The sequence below is a fragment of the Mobula birostris genome, chromosome 5 (assembly GCF_030028105.1).
Source record: "Mobula birostris isolate sMobBir1 chromosome 5, sMobBir1.hap1, whole genome shotgun sequence".
NCBI classification, from domain to species: domain Eukaryota; kingdom Metazoa; phylum Chordata; class Chondrichthyes; order Myliobatiformes; family Myliobatidae; genus Mobula; species Mobula birostris.
In genome coordinates, this window is record NC_092374.1 from 3,799,300 (window position 1) to 3,813,877 (window position 14,578).

Consider the following 14,578-nt stretch of genomic DNA (forward strand, 5'->3'; position numbering starts at 1 on the left):
CCCTGTCGACTTTGTAGTGCAAGACAGCCACACCCTCTGATAACAACCAGGACATCTCAGTTCTCAACTCTGCCACGAGCTCCTTTACCGCTCCCGGGGATGGGCGATCAGGGCAGAGGGCCACTACTGAGAGCTGTACCTACTGACAGAGACCCCCCTCCCTGTGACTCTGATGCATTCGCCTCCTCTAGTACTTCTCTGATCAACTCAACAAACCAGGGAGGGGGCGCTTCTTTCGAGACAGTCGGAGACCCCAAGTGATCAGGTCCTGGAACTGGGCGCCTTTCACTATTCGGTCCATTCTTAACGGATTCACCTCAGCCGTTTGAATGGCCCCTCTACACCGCCATCAATTTAGCTGCCTCTCTAGTCAAAAAACGTAGGCAGAAAGCTTCACCCCTTCTCCTGAAACATGTCCTGAAACCCCATCATAAACTGCATTGGGCTTCCCGTCACGCCAAGTGCTCTTTCTAGCGCTTACATGTGTGTCCGTAGCACGGCCGTGTGTCAACATGCAGGTAGACTGGAGGAATTAGCTTGGTACCGGACCCCAAGAAAGGGAGTTTGTGGAGTCCCTCCGAGATGGATTCTTAGAACAGCTTGTACTGGAGCCTACCAGAGAGAACGCAATTCTAGATTTAGTGTTGTGCAATGAACCGGATTTGATCAGGGACCTCGAGGTAAAGGAGCCATTAGGAGGCAGTGACCATAATATGATAAGTTTTAACTTACAATTTGAGAGGGAGAAGGGAAACTCGGAAGTGTCAGTATTACAGTTGAACAAAGGGAACTATGGAGCTATGAGGGAGGAGCTGGCCAAAGTTCAATGGAACAATACTCTAGCAGAGATGACAGTGGAACAGCAATGGCAAGTGTTTCTGGGAATAATGCGGAAAGTGCAGGATCAGTTCGTTCCAAAGAGGAAGAAAGATCCTAAGGGGAGTAAGGGGAGGCCGTGGCTGACAAGGGAAGTAATGGACAGCATAAAAATAAAAGAGAAGAAGTATAACATAGCAAAGACGAGTGGGAAGCCGGAGGATTGGGAAACTTTTAAAGAACAACAGAGGGTAACTAAAAAAGCAATAAGCGGAGAAAAAATGAGGTACGAAGGTAAACTAGCCAAGAATATAAAGGAGGATAATAAAAGCTTCTTTAGGTATGTGAAAAGGAAAAAAATAGTTAGGACCAAAATTGGGCCCTTGAAGACAGAAACGGGTGAATTTATTATGGGGAACAAGGAAATGACAGACGAGTTGAACATGTTCTTTTGGATCTGTCTTCACTAGGGAAGACACAAACAATCTCCCAGATGTAATAGTGGCCAAAGGACCTAGGGTAATGGATGAACTGAAGGAAATTTATATTAGGCAGGAAATGGTGTTGGATAGGCTGTTGGGTCTGAAGGCTGATAAGTCCCCGGGACCTGATGGTCTGCATCCCAGGGTGCTTAAGGAGGTGGCTTTAGAAATCGTGGACGCATTGGTAATCATTTTCCAATGTTCCATAGAGTCAGGATCAGTTCCTGTGGTGGAGGGTGGCTAATGTTGTCCCTCTCTTCAAGAAGGGAGGAAGAAAGAAAACAGGTAATTATAGACCGGTTAGCCTGACGTTGGTGGTGGGAAAGATGCTGGAGTCAATTATAAAAGATGAAATTACGACACATCTGGATAGCAGTAACAGGATTGGTCCGAGTCAGCATGGATTTACGAAGGGGAAATCGTGCTTGACTAATCTTCTGGAATTTTTTGAGGATGTAACTCTGAAAGTGGACAAGGGAGAGCCAGTGGATGTAGTGTACCAGGACTTTCAGAAAGCCTTTGATAAAGTCCCACATAGGAGATTAGTGGGCAAAATTAGGGCACATGGTATTTGGGGGCAGAGTACTGACATGGATTGAAAATTGGCTGGCTGACAGAAAACAAAGAGTAGCGACTAACTGGTCCATTTCGGAATGGCAGGCAGTGACTAGTGGGGTACCGCAGGGTTCAGTGCTGGGACCGCAGCTGTTTACAATATATATTAATGATTTAGATGAGGAAATTAAAAGTAACATTAGCAAATTTGCCGATGACACAAAGCTGGGTGGCAGTGTGAAATGTGAGGAGGATGTTATGAGAATGCAGGGTGTCTTGGACAGGCTGGGTGAGTGGGTGGATGCATGCATGGCAGATGCAGTTTAATGTGGATAAATGTGAGGTTATCCACTTTGGTGGTAAGAACGGGAAGGCAGATTATTATCTAAATGGAGTCAAGTCAGGAAAAGGGGAAACACAATGAGATCTAGGTGTTCTTGTACATCAGTCACTGAAAGCAAGCATGCAGGTACAGCAGGCAGTGAAGAAAGCTAATGGCATGCTGGCCTTCATAACAAGGGGAATTGAGTATAAGAGCAAAGAGGTCCTTCTGCAGCTGTACAGGGCCTTGGTGAGACCACACCTGAAGTACTGTGTGCAGTTTTGGTCTCCAAATTTGAGGAAGGACATTCTTGCTATTGAGGGAGTGCAGCGTAGGTTCACAAGGTTAATTCCCGGGATGGCGGGACTGTCACATGTCGAAAGATTGGAGCGACTGGGCTTGTATACTCTGGAATTTAGTAGGCTGAGAGGGGATCTTATTGAAACATGTAAGATTATTAAAGGATTGGCCATGCTGCAGGCAGGAAGCATGTTCCCGCTGATGGGTGAGTCCAGAACCAAAGGCCACAGTTTAAGAATAAGGGGTAGGCCATTTAGAACGAAGTTGAGGAAAAACTTTCTCACCCAGAGAGTGGTGGATATGTGAAATGCTCTGCCCCAGAAGGCAGTGGAGGCCAAGTCTCTGGATGCTTTCAAGAAAGAGATTTATAGAGCTCTTAAAGATAGTGGAATCAAAGGTTAGGGGGATAAGGCAGGAACTGGATACTGATTGTGGATGATCAGCCATGATCACAGTGAATGGCGGTGCTGGCTCGAAGGGCCAAATGGCCTACTCCTGCACTTATTGTCTATTGTCTATTGTCTATTGACAATTTACAATGACTAATTAACCTAACCAGTACATCTTTGGTTTGGGGGACAAAACCGGAGCACCCAGAGGAAATCCACTCACTCACTCTACGGAGGACGTACAGACGCTGCCAGAATTGGACTCCGAGCTCCAATCCCCCAACATGTAGTCATGTCACGCAAACTGCTATACTACTGGGGCGCCATTAACAAAACTTTTTCTGGGTGCCTTATCTTACAAGAGGTGTCCAGGCTCTGGAGAAGACCATCGTGGAAGTGAGGGGAGATTTTATTTTCAAGAAAAAAGTTCCCCACTCCATCAGAGAAAACCAAATCAGGAGGAAATCAATTTCAATTGTTGACTGTGATGAATTCAAAACCCAAGCCAGCAGATTCCTAACCCCCAGTGCCCCTACAGATCCCAGCAGATTCCTACTGCCCCAGTGCACCTACAGATCCCAGCAGATTCCCACCACTCCTATTCACCCACAGATCCCAGCAGATTCCTACCGCTCCAGTACACCTACAGATCCCAGCAGATTCCGACCTCCCCAGTATTACTCATACATAATACCTGTATCCTTCTTGTGAATCTCCCCTGGACCGTCACCAAGATCAACAGATCTTTTCTTTGATAAAGGACCCAAAACTGCTCACAATACTCCAAGTACAATCTGACCAATGCCTTATAGAGCCTCAACGTTACATCCTTGCTTTTATATTCTAGTCCTCTTGAAATGAGTGCTACCATTGCATTTGCCTTTCTCACCACCTACTCAACCTGCAAATTAACCTTTAGAGAATCTTGCATGAGGACTCCCAAAACCCTTTGCACTTCTGATTTGTGGATTTTTCACCCCGCCTGCTCCTTCATTCCTTCTGCCAAAGTGCATGACCATAAACTTCCCTCCAGCGTATTCCATCTGCCACTTTTATGCCCATTGTCCCGAGCTGTCCAAGTCCTTCTGCATACTCCTTGCTTCCTCAACATTACCTGCCCCTCCAACTACCTTCATATGATCCACAATTTTTGCCACAAAGCCATCAATTTCATCATCCAAATCACTGGTATATGTCGTGAAAAGAAGTAGTCTCAACACCAACCCCTGCTGAACTAAACTGGTCACCAGCAGTCAGCCAGAAAATGCCCCCTTTATTTCCACTCTTTGCCTTCTGCCAGTCAACCAAAGCTCCATTCGTGCTAGTATCTTTAGTAATAATTGGGCCCTTATCTTGTTAAGCAGCCTCATGTGTGGCACCTTGTCAAAGGCCTGCTGAAAATCTAAATCCACTAACTCTTTGTCTGTCTTGCCTGCTATTTCCTCAAAGAATTCCAACAGATTTGTCAGGCGACATTTCCCCCAATGGAAACCATGTTATCTTTGGCCTGTTTTATCCCAAAATCTCATCCTTAATAATGAACGCTAACATCTTCCCAGCCACTGAGGTCAGACTAACCAGCCAATTATCATCTGCCTCCTTCTCTGCTTAGAGAGGACTGACGTCTGTGATCTCCCAGTCCTCTGGAACCATGCCAGAATCTGTTGATTCGTGAAAGATCATTACTGATGCCTCCATAATCTCTTCAGCCACCTCTTTCAGAACCATGGGGCATAGTCCATCTGATCCAGGTGACTTAGCTACCTCCAGACCTTTTACTTTCTTATTTATAGCAACCACACTCACTTCTGCCTCCTGACACTCCCAAATTTCTCATGTCCTGCTATTATCTTCCACAGTGAAAAAGCAAAAGACTTATTCAGTTCATCCACCACATCTTTGTCCTCCCATTACTACCTCTTCAGCATCATTTTCCAGCACTCCGATATCCACTCTTGCCTTTGTTTTACATAGAAACATAGAAACATAGAAAATAGGTGCAGGAGTAGGCCATTCGGTCCTTCGAGCCTGCACCGCCATTCAGTATGATCATGGCTGATCATCCAACTCAGAACCCTGTACCAGCCTCTCTCCATACCCCCTGATCCCTTTAGCCACAAGGGCCATATCTAACTCCCTCTTAAATATAGCCAATGAACGGGCCTCAACTGTTTCCTGTGGCAGAGAATTCCACAGATTCACCACTCTCTGTGTGAAGAAGTTTTTCCTCATCTCAGTTCTAAAAGGCTTCCCCTTTATCCTCAGACTGTGACCCCTCGTTCTAGACTTCCCCAACATTGGGAACAATCTTCCTGCATCTAGCCTGTCCAATCTCTTTAGGATTTTATACGTTTCAATAAGATCCCCCCTCAATCTTCTAAATTCCGGCGAGTAAAAGCCTAGTCAATCCAGCCTTTCATCATATGAAAGTCCTGCCATCCCAGGAATCAATCTGGTGAAGCTTCTTTGTACTCCCTCTATGGCAAGAATGTCTTTCCTCAGATTAGGGGACCAAAACTGCACACAATACTCCAGGTGTGGTCTCACCAAGGCCTTGTATAACTTCAGTAGTACCTCCCTGCTCCTGTACTCGAATCCTCTTGCTATGAATGCCAGCATACCATTCGCCTTTTTCACCGCCTGCTGGACCTACATGCCCACTTTACACTTTATATATCTGAATAATCTTTTGGTATCCTCTTTTATTTTTTTTGCTAGCCTACCTACATATTTAATCTTTTCCCCTTATGGATTTTTAGTTGCCTTCAGTTAGATTTGAAAAGCTTCCCAATCCTTTAACTTCACAGTAACCTTTGCTCTATTATATACCCTCTCTTTTGCTTTTATGCTGTCTTTGACTTGCCTTGTCATTCAGAGTTGCCTCATTCCTGTTGGGATAGCTCTATCCGACATCCTGAATTGATCATGCCTCCAACATTCTCATCCATAGCTGTTCATCCAGTCGCATAGGTACGATGGGCCAAAAGGCCTGCTTCTATGCCACATAACTCCATGAATCTATCTTTTTACAGGTTTTGACAACTCCTGTTATGGGGGAAAAGCTTCCATTTTGTCTCCTCTCCATCAACATAATTTTGTGCACTATACTGATGGAAACAAACCAAACCCCAGTCTCTCCTCGTTACTGATATGCTCCAGCCCAGGTAAAGCCCCGGTGAATCTCCTCAACACCTTCGCCAAGGCAATCATATCTTTCCAGAACTGCACCTGGTATCCAGCTGTGTCGTACCGTGACCTCCATGTCTGTAATTGATGGAACAGACTGGGCACTTTGGCGAAGAATTGTCCTGCGACGTCATTGGCTAGCGACGCAGAACTGAACTGAACGAGACAGGATACTACTGCTCTGATATTTGATATTGTATGTGTCGCCCGCTTGCTTTTTGCCATTTACACAATTTGTTTTTTTCACATTGGGTGTTTGAAGTTTTCTTGAACAGGTTTCGCACTGCCCATGGGAGGACAAATCTCAAGAGTTGTATTCTGTACACATACTTTGATAAGAAATTTACTTTGAATCTTTATTTGAAGGCAAATATCCAAAATGTCTTCTCTACCACCTTAACTATGCTGCCACCTTCAGGGACTTTTGGGACAGTACACCAACATCTCTCATTCTTGATGCAGGACACCCGATTTACGGAAATCCATCTCTACACAAATTCTCCCATACATACTTTAGGAATTATTCAAGAGAGTAATAGCGTTTTGACTGTACAGAATAAATATTCCATTAGTTTAATCATGGGTAATGTTAAGTGAATATTCACTGAGATAAGAGTTGTGTGTGTGTAGAGCAGTAAACCCAGCAACAGATGTTTCTAACTTGGGGGAAGCTCAGTTCATAAGCAGATCTCAGGGACTGCCTGTATTGTTTAATGCCCACATTCATTGTGTATATCTTCTGGTATTAATGCATTCCCTCGCACCTAGTGGGATTAAATCCTTTCTGTCATTGCTTTCTTTACCATTTTGTAATCCAGGGCTATCCTTGCCTTCAACAACGCTATTTTTCATGTCACATAGAAACCTGACCATATTCACACATGATCCCATGCTCAGCTCTGGGACAAGAATGATCCTAAGGTAGTGAGTTGTCAGGCAGAGTTGAGAAGTGGGAGGGGGGTCAGTGAAAGATCACTTGAGACCTCTTCATTGGTCTGGCACGGGACCATCTGGGTGAGGATGGATTCAGGTGAGTGCATTCCCAGCTAATCACCTTGGATGTGATGATGTGGTCAACCTTGTCAAGAGAGCAGAAGGGACAAGAATACGGTACAGCCCTGCAACCCATCATCTGTGTACTGAGTGAAACTCATTCATTTGCCTGCACACATGCCTGAACATTCCTTGCCTGTTTATATGCCCAAATGCCTTTCAAACACATTCTCAGATCTGCTTTCACCACTTTCCCTAGCAGCACATTCCACGCATGATTTCCTGAATTTTATACTCAGCACCCTGGGCAATGAAGGCAAGTATGCCACAAACCTTCTTTACCAACCTAGCTACAGTACTTGTATTGCAATTTTCAGGGAACTATTGCTCTGTCCATCAAAGTTCCTCACGGTCTTGCCATTTACCCTTTTATTTGATACCTTACAAAGTGTCATTCCTCATACTTGTCCAAATCAAACTCGATCTACCATTCTGTCTGTCCACATTTTCAACTGGTCTATATCCTTGCTGTATGCTTTGACTATGTTTCTCACTGCCCATAAAGCCACCAATTCTTGGTGTCATATTCAAAGTCATAAGTCCACCTTCATCCAAATCATTTACATCACAAACAAGAGAGGTCTTGGCAAGGAACACCAGCCAGAGATACATCCCTCCACCGTTCTATCTTGTATTTTGAATCCAATAGATAGTTTACCATTCTCCGTCTCTCTCTGATACTCATTGGAGATTATTAGCTTGGATCAATTTCAAGAATAACTTCTATGAGCAATTCTTTGGCACTGGAATGATAATGACCCAATTTTGAAACATGTAAGCATTTTCCTGTTGCATATCATTTATTTCAAGAAATTAACAGAACTAAAAGTGAATGTATAATTCATTCATTACAGCTTAATTTTACAAAGGTGAACTGAAGAAAAGCCTTTCTAAGAATATATAATATTTATCGAAGGGAGTCTCGGGGCAGCACGGTAGTGGAGCACGATTACAGTGCCAGCGACTTGGGTTCAGTTTCTGCTGTTGTCCGTAAGGAGTTTGTATGTTCTCTCTGTGACTGCGTGGGTTTCCTCCGAGTGCTCTGGTTTCCTTCTACACTTGAAAGATGGGTGGGTTAGTAGGTTCATTGGTCATATGGATATAATTAGGTGGATCAGAAGCACCTGTCACCGTGTTCTAAATATTTCATCAATCTATTTCAATCATAAAATATGCAAAGCCATCATGTGTTTTTTTAACTTCAAAACCTCACACATCTCCCATTTTGCACTGTCAAAAGGAAAATCAGTCGTTTTTGTTTCCAGCTGCATTTTGGGATTTTAAATGGATAATATCTGCCACAATCCAGCCAGAATTTGGAATGTCAGAGTGTACAGACACTCTAGGGGGACTACTTGTGTTTCTAGGATCAGACTGTGATATACAGAGCCACAATCTGCTGGGAGAACAGTGCGTCACACAATACCAGTGAGAGGAAAATAAAATTGCTGAAGCTTTGGATCAAAACCTTGCATCAAGACTGAGGGAGGAGAGGTGAGATTTCCAACATAAAGAAAAGGGCAGTGGTAAGAAAAGATTCCACGATGACTGGTGAACTGAAGTGGTAGGTAAAAAAGCCCAATCTGCTGGAAGTGGGTCAAGCTGATGTGATACTTGGCCTGAGCTATGCTAGACTTGTCTCTGTATGCTGACATGTAAATTTCTACTTCTCACCTACAGTGTTTAGATCGGTTTTTATTCTGTCTGGCACCAAAGTCTTTCACTAAGTGCTCATTGGCTCAGAACCACATAGCAGAAATACAGAGTGAGAGAGATTTATTCAGAAAATATGATTTATGCAATGCAAAACTACAGGCAAGCCATTCACACCACTGCAATAATTTCAAAGTGACACTGTCCTTCAACAACCACTTTTCCAGGTTATTGTGACATCCTTTTTGTGACACTGGGTGAAGAATTTTGAGAATGCTTTTGCATTGGTTCGTCGTTGAATCCAAAGTCTGTGCAGTTGCTGGTCCAGCAGCGGCAGGAACCCGGTTCGGTAATGGTGTATCTGTGGGTTTTGCCGTTGGTACAGGTCAAGATGATTTCTGTAGAGCTGGCACCGTCTGGTAGACAGTGCGTTGCCATGTGCTCCGAGGATGGGTCGTAGCAGGTGACGGAGGAACACTGCCCCTCACAAACTGCGATAACTGCCTGTACATTTAAAGAGCACAAACTTAGAGGCTGAACCCCTAGAAACATAGAAAACCTACAGCACAATACAGGCCCTTCGGCCCGCAAAGCTGTGCCGAACATGTCCTTACTTTAGAAATTACCTAGGGTTACCCATAGCCGTCACTGGCAGCCCATTCCACGCACCTTTGTCAATGTTTGAACCAAGTTTCCCAATCAGATTTACAAATGTTTTGGCAGTCTGTGTAATGTGACGGGGTCCTGAATTACCCCTATGAACTGTGCTTTTCAAAAGAGAGAGAGAGAGATATTTAACACCGACATCTTGTTTTTAAGAGCGAGAGAGAGACGAAGGCTGCTCACAGTTTGTTTATACTTTCCCAGGGACATCGCCTGCTTGTACAGTCTTACACAGACAGAGAAGGGAGGAGTTGGTTGAGAGACAGTTGGTACTCGGCATGGTGAGATAAACGGAAGGTCAGATGATAGACCTGAGGCACAAGATTTTGGACACTGAATGAGGTTTGTTGTGCCCACAGAAAAAGTGGGTTTTGGAGGATCGATCAGAGGCTCTCGCAGTGTGAAAAGGGAGTGACCGGTGGGGAGTTATTTGCATCCAACCCTTGCCTGGGTTGATAATTCCACCACAGAAGAACGGTCCCCTTTGTTGTGGTCACAGTCGGTGACTTTTAAAGGATTTCGGAGGACAACAAGAAGATTGACGGCGTCAGCTCACCGGAAGACTCTAATCTCCCTCTCTCTCTCCATCATTACTCAACTCAATACCACGAACTGAACTGAACTTTACTCAGTATCGTAAGACTATCTATTTACCCCTAGACTTGAAGAAGCTTGGTTTTCATATATATTCCACACTTACTTATATATAATCATTGCTAACCTGTTTGATTTATCTACATTTATATTACTGTATTGCGTAGTTACTAATAAATACCAATAGTTAACAGCACTACCAGACTCCAAAGTGTTTTCCATCTCTGCTGGTTCTTTAACCCGTCACGGGGTACGTGACAGTAAGCATTTTTAGTGCGTATGCGCCGGTCGTGCATGCAGCCTGGTACAGCCGTTCCGATCCATTCTTACGTTCTTCTTCTTACTTTTTAATTTACGTTATTTTTTTGTTTTTTTTTCTCACGGTAACACGTCGAAGCTGCACCCTCTCTAATATGCTGGTAGAGAGAGTTTTATTTGGGTTTTCTTTAGCTCTGGAAATGGTTACATTCCGACACGCGGGACAGAAGCAAGGTCGCATTGTGTATTCCACGGACCAGCAAAGACCGGCCGGTTTAGCGAGCAGAGTGGCGGACACCCCTGCTGAAATCCGGAGGAAAACACACAGAGGGGGATCACAAAACCAAGGAAAGAGGACCGGGTCAAGACAACAGAGACTTACGGAGAAGAGGAGTTCAGTGGGTAATACTGTTCCGGCTGACCGGAAGTGCTCTGAGAGCGGTAAGCGTAAAGGAGTTGGGTGCTTACTGATCTGGTTAACAACAGATGGTGCAATCTGGGGCATATTACGATCGAGGAATGTGTTTGCAGACTAGATATTGAACTTTTTACTGTTGGACTTCGGCCACATTCCATCGTGATACAACACTTGGCGGCACGGGAGGTCGTTCCTGCCTGTGGCCATCGAACGTGCAGCTCCTCCCGTGGAGGGTCAGACACCCTGAGCCAATAGACTGGTCCTGGACTTATTTTCCATCTGGCATAGTTTGTATTTTGTTGTTTGATTGTTGGGGGGTTTTGTATTGCTATATTTACGCTTTATTCTTGGTTGGTGCGGCTGTAACGAAACCAAATTTCCCTCGGGATTAATAAAGTATATCTATCTATGTATCTATCTATCTAAGCATAGGAATATTTTTACATCCCTCCAAAGCAGATCCAGGGCAGAGAGTTGGTTTTGAAGGGCTTGGTCTATATCCACCAGAGTTTAGCAGAGGGAGAGATGACAAGATCCTGAGGGGTGTTGAAAAGTAGAGATGGAAAGGGTTTTCCCTCTTGTAGAAGGAAACAGAAGCAGGGATCAGTTTAACATTAAAGAGTTGTCCAATTATGACAGATGAGACAAAATGTTCTCTTGCAGAGGGTGGCGAATCTTTGAAAATCACTCCGTAAAGGGCAGTGAAAGTAGAATTTCTGAATACCTTTAAGACAAACAATGAATGAGACTCAGTAATCAAGGAGGAGGGGTGAAAGGTTGTGCTGGGTAGATGAAAGTGTGAGGATGGAAGTTACTGGTAGAGCAGGTTCATGAGGCTGAGTGGGTGCATTCTTTTTCACTTATTTATTCACATTTACATTGTTGCTCCTAATGTCAGGGTCAAAGGTATTCTCCTCTGCAAGAATAAAAGTGGTACACTCTTTAAGGTCCAACTTGAAAGCAGGATTTAAGATTATTGTTGGGTTTCTCAGCAGTGTGGAAGAACAGGGAGATCTTCTGGTCCAGATCCTTAGATGCCTCGAATTTGCCATGCAAGTTGATAGGTTGGTTAAGAAGGTATCTGGTGTGTTGGCCTTCTTTAGTCAGGGGACTGAGTTCAAGAGCCGCAAGTTAATGTTGTAGCTCTTTAAACCTCTGGTTAGACTACACTTGCAATATTGCGTTCAGCTCCGGGCACCTCATTACAGGAAGGACGTGGAAGCTTTAGAGAGGGCGAAAAGGAGATTTACCAGAATGCTACATGGATCAGAGATTTAACTAACCAGAAACTGCCTGTTGGGGTTAACGTTGGTTAAGTGCTGTCAGTTTTAACATTATAAAATCAACAGTCTTAATCAAGTTGTCTTAGTATGTGTACACAGAAAAAAACATAGAAAACCTACAGCACAGTACAGACCCTTCAGCCCTCAAAGCTGTGCTGAACATGTCCTTACCTTAGAACTACCTAGGCTTTACCCATAGCCTCTATTTTTCTAAGCTCCATGTAGCCATCCAGGAGTCTCTTAAAAGACCCTATCGTTTCTGCCTCCACCACCATCGCCAGCAGCCCATTCCACGCACTCACCACTCTCTGAGTAAGAAACCTACCCCTGACATCTCCTCTGTACTTACTTCCAAGCACCTTAAAACTATGCCCTCTCGTGCTAGCCATTTCAGCCCTGGGGAAAAGCCTCTGACTATCCACACGATCAATGCCTCTCATTATCTCGTACACCTCTATCAAGTCACCTCCATCACTCCAAGGAGAAAAGGCTGAGTTCACTCAACCTATTCTCATAAGTCATGCTCCCCAATCCAGGAAACGTCCTTGTAAATCTCCTCTGCACCCTTTCTATGGTTTCCACGTCCTTCCAATAGTGAGGCAACCAGAATTCAGCACAGTACTCCAAGTGGGGTCTGACCAGGGTCCTATATAACTGCAACATTACCTCTCGGCTCTTAAACTCAATTCCACGATTGATGAAGGCCAATACACCGTATGCCTTCTTAACCACAGAGTCAACCTGCATAGCAGCTTTGAGTGTCCTGTGGACTCGGACCCCAAGATCCCTCTGATCCTCCACACTGCCAAAAGTCTTACTATTAATACTATATCCTGCCATCATATTTGACCTACCAAAATGAACCACCTCACACTTATCTGGGTTGAACTCCATCTGCCACTTCTCAGCCCAGTTTATCAATGTCCCATTGTAACCTCTGACAGCCCTCTACACTATCCACAACACACCCAACCTTTGTGCTATCAGCAAATTTACTAACCCATCCCTCCACGTCCTCATCCAGGTCATTTATAAAAATCACAAAGAGTAGGGGTCCTAGAACAGATCCCTGAGGCACACCACTGGTCACCAGAATCCATGTAGAAAATGACCCGTCTACAACCACTCCTTGCCTTCTGTGGGCAAGCCAGTTCTGGATCCACAAAGCAATGTCCACTTGGATCCCATGCCTCCTTACTTTCTCAATAAGCCTTGCATGGGGTACCTTTTCAAATACCTTGCTGAAATTCATATACGCTACATCTACAGCACAAGCTCTACCTTCATCAATGTGCTTAGTCACATCCTCAAAAAATTCAATCAGGCTCGTAAGACACGACCTGCCTTTGACAAAGCCATGCTGACTATTCCTAATCAGATTATACCTCTCCAAATGTTCACAAATCCTGCCTCTCAGGATCTTCTCCATCAACTTACCAACCACTGAAGTAAGACTCACTGGTCTATAATTTCCTGGGCTATCTCTACACCCTTTCTTGAATAAGGGAACAACATCCGCAACCCTCCAATCCTCCAGAGCCTCTCTTGTCCTCATTTATGACGCAAAGATCATTGTCAGAGGCTCAGCAATCTCCTCCCTCGCTTCCCACAGTAGTCTGGGGTACATCCCATCCAGTCCTGGTGACTTATCCAACTTGATGCTTTCCAAAAACTTCAGCACATCCTCTTTCTTAATAGCTACATGCTCAAGCTTTTCAGTCTGCTGCAAATCATCACTACAATCACCAAGATCCTTTTCCATAGTGAATACTGAAGTAAAGTATTCATTAAGTACCTCCGCTATTTCCTCCAGCTCCATACACACTTTTCCACTGTCACACTTGATTGGTCCTATTCTCTCACCTCTTATCCTCTTGCTCTTCACATACTTGTAGAATGCCTTGGGGCTTTTTTTAATCCTGTTCACCAAGGCCTTCTGACGGCTTCTTCTGGCTCTCCTAATTTCATTCTTAAACTCCTTCCTGCTAGCCTTATAATCTTCTAGGTTCCTATTATTACCTAGTTTTTTGAACCTTTTGTAAGCTCTTCTTTTCTTCTTGACTAGATTTACAACAGCGTTTGTACACCACGGTTCCTGTACCCTACCATCCTTTCCCTGTCTCATTGGAACGTATCTATGCAGAACCTCACACAAATATCCCCTGAACATTTGCCACATTGCTGCCGTACATTTCCCTAAGAACATCTGTTTCCAGTTTATGCTTCCAAGTTCCTGCCTGATAGCCTCATATTTCCCCTTACTCCAATTAAATGTTTCCCCAACTTGTCTGTTCCTATCCCTCTCCAATGCTATGGTAAAGGAGATAGAATTGTGATCACTATCTCCAAAATGCTCTCCCACTGAGAGTTCTGACATGTGACCAGGTTCGTTTCCCAATACCAGATCAAGTACAGCCTCTGCTTTTGTAGATTATCTACATATTGTGTCAAGAAACCTTCCTGAACACACCTAACAAATTCCATCCCATCTAAACCCCTTGCTCTAGGGAGATGCCAATCAGTATTTGGGAAATCAAAATCCCCCACTACAATACCCCGGTTATGATCAACACACATCAAAGTTGCTGGTGAACGCAGCAGGCCAG

The 14,578-nt window shown here is 44.3% G+C and overlaps 1 protein-coding gene across 1 annotated transcript in view; it reads right to left on the minus strand.

The window, feature by feature from the left end:
- Positions 1–7,927: 7,927 nt before the first annotated feature.
- The window catches only part of LOC140197170 (intestinal mucin-like protein), a 48,648-nt gene continuing 41,997 nt past the window's right edge, over positions 7,928–14,578 (minus strand). Inside the window, exon 8 of the mRNA XM_072257083.1 lies at positions 7,928–9,260. Coding sequence (XP_072113184.1) covers positions 8,985–9,260 — 276 coding nt within the window. The 3' untranslated portion in view covers positions 7,928–8,984. The remainder of the gene's footprint in view (positions 9,261–14,578) is intronic.